The sequence below is a fragment of the Eutrema salsugineum genome, unplaced genomic scaffold (genome assembly GCF_000478725.1).
Source record: "Eutrema salsugineum unplaced genomic scaffold, Eutsalg1_0 scaffold_3, whole genome shotgun sequence".
Lineage (NCBI taxonomy): Eukaryota > Viridiplantae > Streptophyta > Magnoliopsida > Brassicales > Brassicaceae > Eutrema > Eutrema salsugineum.
In genome coordinates this window covers 2,506,338-2,515,727 of record NW_006256756.1, presented here as the reverse complement: position 1 = coordinate 2,515,727, position 9,390 = coordinate 2,506,338, and the positions used below count along the sequence as shown (strand labels likewise).

General features: G+C 36.0%; 3 protein-coding genes across 4 annotated transcripts; 1 reads left to right on the top strand and 2 right to left on the bottom strand.

The window, feature by feature from the left end:
• Positions 1 to 1,067: 1,067 nt before the first annotated feature.
• Positions 1,068 to 4,533, top strand: LOC18014515 (malonyl-CoA decarboxylase, mitochondrial). The gene is made up of 16 exons (XM_024154349.1): positions 1,068 to 1,151; positions 1,278 to 1,363; positions 1,652 to 1,755; positions 1,856 to 1,946; positions 2,031 to 2,157; positions 2,230 to 2,413; positions 2,518 to 2,662; positions 2,746 to 2,836; positions 2,920 to 2,978; positions 3,058 to 3,135; positions 3,248 to 3,331; positions 3,420 to 3,598; positions 3,707 to 3,835; positions 3,920 to 3,992; positions 4,083 to 4,168; positions 4,259 to 4,533. Exons 2-16 carry the CDS (start codon positions 1,280 to 1,282, stop codon positions 4,341 to 4,343), a joined length of 1,599 nt encoding a protein of 532 aa, XP_024010117.1. The 5' UTR covers positions 1,068 to 1,151; positions 1,278 to 1,279; the 3' UTR covers positions 4,344 to 4,533.
• LOC18014514 (chaperonin-like RBCX protein 1, chloroplastic) lies at positions 4,376 to 5,776 on the bottom strand. The gene is made up of 6 exons (XM_006396640.2): positions 5,542 to 5,776; positions 5,350 to 5,444; positions 5,149 to 5,266; positions 4,875 to 4,891; positions 4,716 to 4,778; positions 4,376 to 4,621 (listed from the first exon to the last, which is right to left on the bottom strand). Exons 1-6 carry the CDS (start codon positions 5,702 to 5,704, stop codon positions 4,541 to 4,543), a joined length of 537 nt encoding a protein of 178 aa, XP_006396703.1. The 5' UTR covers positions 5,705 to 5,776; the 3' UTR covers positions 4,376 to 4,540.
• Positions 5,777 to 5,840: 64 nt separating this feature from the next.
• LOC18014731 (F-box/LRR-repeat protein At3g58930) lies at positions 5,841 to 8,090 on the bottom strand. Of its 2 annotated transcripts, none has more exons than XM_024154042.1 (4): positions 7,795 to 8,090; positions 6,661 to 7,689; positions 6,433 to 6,573; positions 5,841 to 6,337 (listed from the first exon to the last, which is right to left on the bottom strand). In XM_024154042.1, exons 2-4 carry the CDS (start codon positions 7,633 to 7,635, stop codon positions 5,987 to 5,989), a joined length of 1,467 nt encoding a protein of 488 aa, XP_024009810.1. In that variant the 5' UTR covers positions 7,636 to 7,689; positions 7,795 to 8,090; the 3' UTR covers positions 5,841 to 5,986. The 2 variants fall into 2 exon arrangements, with proteins under 2 accessions (XP_024009810.1, XP_006396702.1); XM_006396639.2 differs by having other exon boundaries at positions 6,661 to 7,686; positions 7,795 to 8,088.
• Between the last annotated feature and the right edge of the window lie 1,300 nt (positions 8,091 to 9,390).

Genomic DNA, 9,390 nt, shown 5'->3' with positions numbered 1-9,390 from the left:
GATGATTCAGGTATAATTATAATTTACCTAAGAATCACTACAATTCAACGATTATATTTAACAAATTATCCATGCAAATACCTAATCGTCACATAATACTGGGTTACCAATCCGATATGCAATTATAATAAAAGAATTTTTAATCAGCAATTATTTAAGTTGTCTTAGTTATACCTATTTGTACCAGTTCTCCTCTATCTCATAGTTGTACCAATTGTACTAGTTGTCCTCTTATCTCTTAGTTGTACCATTCGTACCAGTTGTCCTCCTCTGCAGATTTGGTGATGAACTCGGATTTTAATTCTAATTTACCTAAGAATCACTACGATTCAACAACTATATTCGATAAATTATCTATGCAAAGACCTAATCATGGGTAACCAACCCGATTTGCATACCGAACAAGCAATTTTGGCAAATCCAATCCCTAAATTGTGAAATCCATAAATCTCTAAATAAAAACCTATTTGGGGTTTGAAGCTTCAACAATTGTGGTTGGAAGAGAAGATGAAGATAAGAAACTGATTACAGAGAATGAAGAGACAAAGTTTGGATGATGAAGATATGATTTTGGTGATTTTATCGTCGATGATGAAGATGAATAGAGAAAAAAAAATGATAATTAAAGAAAAAGAATTAAAAAATTAAAAGAAATTGATTTTTTTTAGAAAGAAATTGAATTTTTTATGGATTATCAGGTGGGCTTAAAACGGGTGGGTTTTACCCTGGTATTTTCGTGATTATGAAAACATATAAGGAGAAGGATATAATTTCCAGGGTTTAAGTTAATAAAAATAATTAAAAAGAAATTAATTATTAGACAGATGGCTTTTTAGCTTACTTTTTTGCGGTTTATGGCTTTTTAGCCGCGCACTCGCTTGACCGAAGCTAAGAGCTCTTGTGGAGATTGAAAAGAGATTGTGCAAATAAGACGTATCTAAAATTAAAATTAGAGTTGAGACAAAAAGTTTGACTCATAGCCAAACCATCAAGTTTTAAACCGGGATAAATAAAATCTGACAGAAGTAGAATTCAAGTCTAAAAACTTTTGCTTAGCAAATCTAAACCGATAGCCGTTAAGAACAAGAGTACAAGACAATCCCGAGTTTGTTGCTATTTCGCGATCCTTGAAAGGCCAGATTTTTTTAGAGGTTACTGTTATTTCTGATGCAAATCGTTTTCCTTTTTTTTTCTGGGTTCAATAAAGTTTTTTTTTGTTTATTCGATTTAAAAATTTCGTGATGAAATTTTTCACGATGATGATAAAAATGGAACAGATATGAGCAAGAAAAATCTGGCGATTCTGATGCGAGCTAGGATGAGGTCGAACAATCCCACCAAATCTTCCCTCTCTCAATTTCCTGTAAGGTTTTTTTTTTTTTGAAAACCCTCTTTCTTCTTTGATTCTTACGAATTGTATTGATAAAAACACGATTGAGCCCAAATTCACCAAATATATGACCATGGAAATGAAACTGGAGCTTCAGATTTTGTAGTTTATGAGAAAGAAAAAGAAGGATTTGCTTCTTGAGCTTGAATCTAGTGTATTTGGTTTCTTGAATGGTTTTTTAAAGAAAAATATGAATATAATAAGGCCAATTTGTCAGGTTTTTCTTTGCCCCTAAAATAATAGTTGTTGACTTATTGTCAGAAAGAGATTCCATCTAATTCTCAAGAGAATACTTCTGGAGTTTACGTTTTGCGAAATTCCACTGAAGGAGTTGGGAATTCCAGTGATGTTGGTACCAAAGGAAGGTAATTTATTAGTACATTTGATCTTTGAAGAAATGAGTTTGGATTTTTTTTTCTGTTGTCTTAAAAATTGTTCTTTTTTTGTAATCTTTATGTTGTTTAGGGTATATGATGTAGTTCGTGAAACAATGCACTCAGCTATCTCGGCGAGTAAAACCGGTGTTTTGGACATAACTCTTAATGATTTTCAAGAGGTAAATGATCTCACATTGCTTCTTGATTTTGCTTCGATGTGTTTAGCCTTTGCATCGGATTACTTATGGTTAATATACTTCTAGGGATACTTTAGCCTCTCGCTTGAAGACCGTGAGAAACTATTGCTTGTGTTAGCCAAAGAATATGATGTGAACCGAGAGCAAGTCCGAGAACTCGTTAAGCAATATCTTGGACTTGAAAATCCAGCCAGTAAGTCTTTATTTGTATCTTTGATTGATATTCTTTTGATAATTTTCACATTGATAAGTGAGCGCTCTTTAGGTGACGATGGTCAACTTCAATCTCCAAAGAAGGAGGCTTTATCTTCTGTTTTCTATCGCATTGAGTGGAATCTTAGACATGCTCTCAAGCCGACATATGAAGTTCTCTTTGAGAGGTTGAATACACATCCAGGAGGGTTGAGATTTTTGTCCATCCTCCGTGCGGATCTTCTATCGATACTCACGTAAGTTTTCCCATCTTCTTATTATGTGACTGAGACTCAAATAGTTGAAGATTAGATGGTAAAAACTTTCCTGTTAAATCTGCCACTGTCACTGATGGTTGTAGAAAAGAAAATATGCCGTCTTTGAGAACATTAGATTCATATCTAAAGGAGAAACTCGGTATGTGGCTTAGCCCTGCCACTTTAGAGCTTCATCAAATTACTTGGGATGATCCTGCTTCATTGCTTGAGAAAATTGTCGCATATGAGGTATGCACTAGTAGATTTCCATTACAACAATCTCAGATGGTTACAACAAATTTTGTTTGGTCTAATAATGCCTTATTCATAAGGCGGTGCATCCTATTAGCAACCTCTTGGATCTTAAAAGAAGATTGGGAATAGGGCGTCGATGCTTTGGATATTTTCATCCATCTATTCCTGGTTAGTTTAGTTTCTTGAGACACATGTTTCTTTGATTGTAAGTTAAACACATTTCTTTGATCATCTTGCACCGTTACTTTCAGGTGAACCACTTATTTTTATCGAAGTTGCTCTAATGGAAACCGTTGCTCAGACAATTCAGGTCAAACTAATCTCGATCCTATGCTGCATAGTGTAGATTTTGTAGCTATGTGTCTAAATATTTCCTTGTACCGTGACAGGAAGTTCTTTGGGACAACCCTCCTATACCAGAGAACCAAGCAACATGTGCTTTGTTTTACTCGATTTCTTCAACTCAGGTATGTACATACTTAACCATGATCTTACATTTGTTGTCTGCAGTTCTCACTCGTTTTCCAGTCCCTGTTGAATTCTTGTGCTCGCTGACCCCTATCTTATTGCAATTTGCAGCCCGGTTTGGCTGGAATAAACCTTGGTAAATTTCTGATCAAACGAGTGATTACGTTGGTGAAAAAAGAAATGCCACATGTTACTGTGAGTATTTAGACTAATTTGTATGCAGAATGTGTTACCGGAAAAAAGAGATTATCTGCTTGCTCAACAATATGTTTTTTGGTTGCAGACATTTGCAACACTTAGCCCCATTCCTGGATACATGCAATGGCTCCTCTCAAAGCTATCATCTCAGTCAAGATTTTCTGAAGGTGAGCACGGTGGTACACTGAGCAATTCACCTTCATCTACATTCAGCGAGAAAGTATTACTACCAGAAGAGGAACAAGCCCTCATGAGCCTATCAGAGTAAGATTTTTTTGTTTTTGTTTTCAATGCTTCTGGAGAAACTCATTGACCAAATTTTATTTATATACTTTTCTAAGGATCAACTCATCAATGATCTTGTATATGTAGTGATTCTTCTTCTGGTAGCAACGGCATGGAAGTTCTACTGAATTTGCTATCACAAAAAAACTGCGAATGGGCTACTTCGCCTCGTATATTGCCAGTTTTAGAACCTATTCTTATGCGGTTATGTGCTAGGTATGTTCATTTCTTGTAAATCTAATGGTTAACATGAATCATACAGGCATAAACTCTAATGTTTTGTATTGGTTTTCCCAATAGGTACCTCTTGCAGGAGAAGAAGAGAGGAAAAGCTTTGGACTCTGTTGCTAACTTCCACTTGCAAAATGGAGCGGTAAGTTCAGTGAATGCAGATAGTGTTTAGACAAAACAGAGTGATTGAGATTGATAAGGTTTCTTGTTTGTGATATGTTTACATACATAGATGGTTGAAAGAATAAATTGGATGGCTGATCGATCAGAGAAAGGTATTCATCAAAGTGGAGGCATTATGGTTAACTATGTGTATAGGTATAAGTAAACTTTTATTTCAAGTTATTCAGCTACAAAGCTTTCACTTTTCTTTTGGCTCTAAACCTCGTCTTAATCGGTTAATGACAGGTTAGACAATATCGAAGACTATGCTCAATCGTATTTTGGGTCGGGAAAAATCCATGCTTCTCCTGGTATCCATTCCCGTCTCTAAGTAACTCCGCAAAAGCAGATTGGTTTTGATCATTTTCACAGATAAGATTCGATTCTTGATTAATTTGGTCATTCTCAAAAGTAATGGTTTAGGATTTAAGGTATTAACACAAGCACAATGGTATATATGTATTTATGTACAAACGGTTTTATGTGAGACTATATATATATGAGTGTGATTTGAAGAGAAATGAGCATTCACTTATCGGGATCAGTTTCGACATGGCTAGTCTCTAAGACGTATTCACGCATGAGTTTTGTGTTAGATCGATCCACGTTCTGCAATTTTTCACAAAACATGATGCTTTTGTTACATTTTGCATACTTACACTCATATCTATAGAGAGACTAATTATGGATAGAAGAGAGAAACCTTGGAGGCGAGACGCATTAAGTTGTCCCATTCGAAATCGTTTTTACAATAAGCAGACCGTACCTACGTTACGTACGGTAACAAAAGGTTTAAAACACACACACAAAAAAAAATGTATTTTGAGTTCTGAAAATGTATTAAAGGAGAAGCTTAGCTTACCTCTAAAATTCGGAGGGCTTGCATTGGTCGTGAAACGAAAACAGAGTTTTATTAGTTTGTTATATGTACACAAGATATACGAAAATAAACTTTGTTTAGTAATCTGCAAAAATGATTTTGAAGAAGTTTTCTTTGCAAAGAGTTGTACAAATACGTAAAGTGAAAGTTTCATTACACGAAAAAAAATGTTTGTAAAAAGCAAAGAGATTCCGTCTAAAACATATAGGAGAAAAAATGAATATTATACAGTATATAATAAAGTGTTTCTGGGTACCTAAGTTCATGTGACGTGAAGAGCGACGCATGAGGGCAGCGCAGAATTTATCGCCATCACTTACAGAGTTTGTATCTAAGAATTCTCTTAACTCCATATAAGCCTCAGGGTTATAACTCTGTCATTCATTAATATAAACTTTAGATTATAATTATCTTAATCTAAACACATGATTAAAGAACAAATTGCTATCGAATTGACCTCTAGCTGAGCAGACACTATCCTCACTGCAACGTAAGTAAAAAAGTCATGAAGATGCTTCGCTGCCTTAGCCTCCGGTGAAGCTTCTCCAAATCCTAATTTTCAATTACAAACAAAAGTAGACATTATAATCTACATATAAGAATTGTGTATGGATATTTAAAATCACATTTGACGAATAATATGACATACCGGGAACGTACATCTTGTTAGAACAAATGCGAGTTGGTTTGCGATTTCGCGAAATCCGCGATAATGGAAAAGAAAGAAAAGGTCTATTTCCAAATTTTGGATTTAAGTAAGAGAGGTAAGAGTTATGAAGAAGGAGAGAAGAAGATGACTCCATTAGATACATTCGATGAAGAATTTTCGTAGAAGAGGCATATATTGTTTTACTATTTGGTCGTATATAACAGAAATGTTTTGGTTCACACATTAAAATATCTGAGGATATGGATGAATAAAATATCTTCTATATATGTGGAAGTATAAAGATAAAACATAAATCTTTCCATAAATATTTTAAAAAACATATCATCAGATCATATCATGTTAATAGATTATGGCAAAACTAAACGGCAACAAAATTAAACGGCCAATTCAAATGAAGGCAAAACTAAGAGCAAGTTTAAGTTCTTCAGATATATCCTTGTGCAGTCCACTTCTCGTCCAAGTAATCACTAACCAGGAGCCTGACATTGCAACTCGATAACTTGTTGTAGAGTTCAAAGATCTCCAAGATATGGTCAGACACTTCAGAGTTTCTGAGCTGTGTAGGTTCATTCTCTTCAATGTAAACATCCATCCTCTTCAAACACGGAAAATAGTCCAAGAAATGCTTTATCATTGTCATCTCTTTCATTGTTGCTCGAAACCTTTGAATCTCCAACCTATTCACTGGACATGATGTGAGTGAACGACCTTTGTCCTCCCGAGAAATGCAGGCACAAGCATCCCCACATTTATCTGTTACATAGTGTAATAGACCCTGAAAGCAAGACATAAGGACGTTTTCATGTTAAGTAAAAACTTCAGTCTGTCTTTAACACATGTTGTTTTTTCTTCATGGTTTGCAATTTCTACCTCCATGATTATAGTTTCTAAACGTGGACAATTCCTTAGAAGAACTGGCATTGCTTGCCACCCTCTACCCTCGTCACTTGTAACACCTAAGAATTTGAGGTTGTTGAACACTGGCATTGTTTCACAGCATAGAGAAAGCACCTGCAAAAAAACAAGAACTATACATTTTGCTACTACTGTTTCACAAGTAGTAGAAGACCAAGAAAGAACATTAACAGATAAACTGACCTCAAGAGTATCAGAATTTAAGGAAAGTTTCTGAACATTTTGTATGCCAATCATGAGCTTCACCACATTGCCAGATTGGAAGACAACATTATCCTCCTCACCCTCTAACAAATCATTATTTGGCTCTCTTACTCGCTTGATTAGATCATCAGTTACTATAAGACTGAGTGAAGCCTGAACTAATTTCTTCATATTAACTAATGGATAGTCTTCCGCAACTACATCAAAGTAGCTCAAGCACAGAAGACTTGGAGTATCAAAAGAAACGGTCTTTGGACTTTCAAAGGATGTCACGGCTTCACAACCGGTGCCGTGGAGAGTTAGTTTTCTTAGGCTTGCACTTGACACGGATACATCCAAATCTTGCCACTCCATATTAGCCATTCGTAATTCCTCAAGCACAGGGAAAGAAGAAACAAACTTGTCAATCTTACCACAAAGAATCAAGTCCGAGTCAATATAAAGACTTTTAAGCATTGGTAAAGAAGATCCCATAACTCCATGCCACCAGTAAACACAGTGTTCACTTCTTAACTTTAGCTTAACCAGTGTACTACAAAAGAACAACTCTTTAGGCAGATGATACATATCTTCTTCGGTATCCTCGAAAGAAAAATCAGTGAACAGATTAAGGTCTGAAACACCACGCTGCAGCACATTACATATCCAACGATTCACAATATCTGGATGGACACCAGTTATACACTTTAGAGAGAACTTGTTGATAGGAGAATCACCCTGCATAGCCAGTACACCATCCACGAAATTGACGAAGCTCTGTCGAATTTCGACCCTTTCCCCTTTCTTATCCTCCGGATGAAGAAAGACAGAGTCATCAATGTCGAGATTAGGAACAAGTTTCCACAGATTGAGCCATCTCTTTGAGAGAACCGAGGTCAAAGCAGCATGCTTTGTCGGAAGGAAGGACAAAATCTGACAAAGAAGCTCGTCTTGTAGATTGCTGATACGATCCATCTTCTTCTGTGCACGGGAATCAAAGGTCGAGAGCAAGTGGTCAAACCGTCCCTGCTTCAAACATCAAATTTAACAACTTGTCCTTAAATGAGACATGGGAACAGACAAATAGAATAGAATCAGTAGAAGCATAGGAGATGAGTAAACTTGAGCATTTACCTCGTTACAAAGGCCAAACCCAACACCTAAATTTAGGGTTTTCAGTGAGTGAGAAGAGACTACTAAATATATGGCCCTACAAGCGAAGATAGAGGGAAAAGTCCGAGGCTTTCACTTGGAGAAGACATGGAACCAATTTTAAGAGGGAGACAGCAGAAAAAGAAGAGCCCAGAACCAAATTGATAGAAATTGCATGGCGGGTGAGGAAATGAAGGTTTAGAATTGAAGGTGGCTATGGAGTCGAGAGACTCTCTAGTGTAAATATCGGTGCTTTTGGAAAACCGCCTGTTTAATATAGTAACCAAACCGGGACTACAAAACTTTGGGCTACGAGCGTACCAATATAATAAGGCACGCTCCAGTAGAGATGCGTAGAGATACGGGCTAACCCGCGTTTAAGTAATCTGATTCGATGCGGATTTAATTTTTTTTCGAGCCTGGTGGATTGGCTAATCCTAAACTGCGGTCCTAAATTGATGTGTCCAAGTTCGACCCGTCTATATGTTACGGTTTTGCGGGTTGACCCACAGGTTCATACTTTCTTCTTTATCTTAAAATTTTTATGACATTTAGATTTATAGAACCACAAAATCTGCTAGAAAAGAATGAAGTTTTGCTCGTAACTGAATCACAATATGCATAAGAAACAAGACTAAAGAAAATTCTTGTCTAAGTAAATTCGATGAACAAATAAACGAATTCGATAAACCTCTTATAAAAAATCCTATCTCTAAGATGCCATAAGATTTGAAATCAATTTACCGGTAAGAATAGACATTTAGTTTTGAAAAGCAAATAAATGAATTACAAATAATGATACACATCAAAACTGGTAATTTAAACTAGAAAACCATCAAAGATATAAGCAACAAGACATTCACATATAAAATTAAAAAAAAAAATAGATGAACAAAGCTTATTTGTTAGTCCAGCGTACAAACAAATGTGATTGTCAAGCAAAACTATTTATTGTCAATTAAAGATTGAAGCAATTCTAAATTACTTTTGCATCGTTGCAGACAAAATAAAAACCACGTACGTGATTTAGTCGATGAGCAAAACCAACCAAAAACAAGCAAATTTATGACATTAAACTGAAATTAAAACTCTAAAAAATACTAGTTTTTGGCTGGAAAAACAACGACCAGATTTTCTCCCAAATTCAAAAATCCAATCACAGAATCTGAATCGAATATAAAACACATACCAGCTTGATGATTCATTGATCTCATTGAAATGAAGTTATCACAAAGCCCAATAACTGAATTGTGTGACTCCACTAGGCTTCGATTCATTCCATGAAACTACTACTTCGAAATCCACCAATCCAAGATGACAAAATATTTCACTTTTCGAACTTTACAAGAAATCATCAAATTCTGCGGGTTAGACCGCAAACCCGTGGATCCGCTCTGATCCGACCCATAAAAATTCAACTTCCATGCGGATTTGGACCGCGAAACCCCCTTTTTATTTGGACAAATTTTATAGAGTTCAAATCTGCACCACTGCGGTTCTACTTGGGCCGAATCCGCGGATCATAACTCAATTTAACATAGAGATGTCAAGTTGGGCTTAAATCCGCGGGCTCGGCCC

Bases quoted from the DNA above. Each gene is read 5' to 3' on its own strand.
- LOC18014515 (XM_024154349.1), top strand. From the start codon at position 1,280: ATGAGCAAGAAAAATCTGGCGATTCTGATGCGAGCTAGGATGAGGTCG. The intron at 3,136-3,247 runs GTATGTACATAC...TGCAATTTGCAG, and splicing joins ACTCGATTTCTTCAACTCAG to CCCGGTTTGGCTGGAATAAA. The intron at 3,836-3,919 runs GTATGTTCATTT...TTTTCCCAATAG, and splicing joins CTTATGCGGTTATGTGCTAG to GTACCTCTTGCAGGAGAAGA.
- LOC18014514 (XM_006396640.2), bottom strand. From the start codon at position 5,704: ATGTATCTAATGGAGTCATCTTCTTCTCTCCTTCTTCATAACTCTTAC. The intron at 5,445-5,541 runs GTATGTCATATT...ATTGAAAATTAG, and splicing joins TAACAAGATGTACGTTCCCG to GATTTGGAGAAGCTTCACCG. The intron at 5,267-5,349 runs GTCAATTCGATA...AATGAATGACAG, and splicing joins TAGTGTCTGCTCAGCTAGAG to AGTTATAACCCTGAGGCTTA.
- LOC18014731 (XM_024154042.1), bottom strand. From the start codon at position 7,635: ATGGATCGTATCAGCAATCTACAAGACGAGCTTCTTTGTCAGATTTTG. The intron at 6,574-6,660 runs GTCAGTTTATCT...GTTTTTTTGCAG, and splicing joins TAAATTCTGATACTCTTGAG to GTGCTTTCTCTATGCTGTGA. The intron at 6,338-6,432 runs GTAGAAATTGCA...TCTTGCTTTCAG, and splicing joins TAGAAACTATAATCATGGAG to GGTCTATTACACTATGTAAC.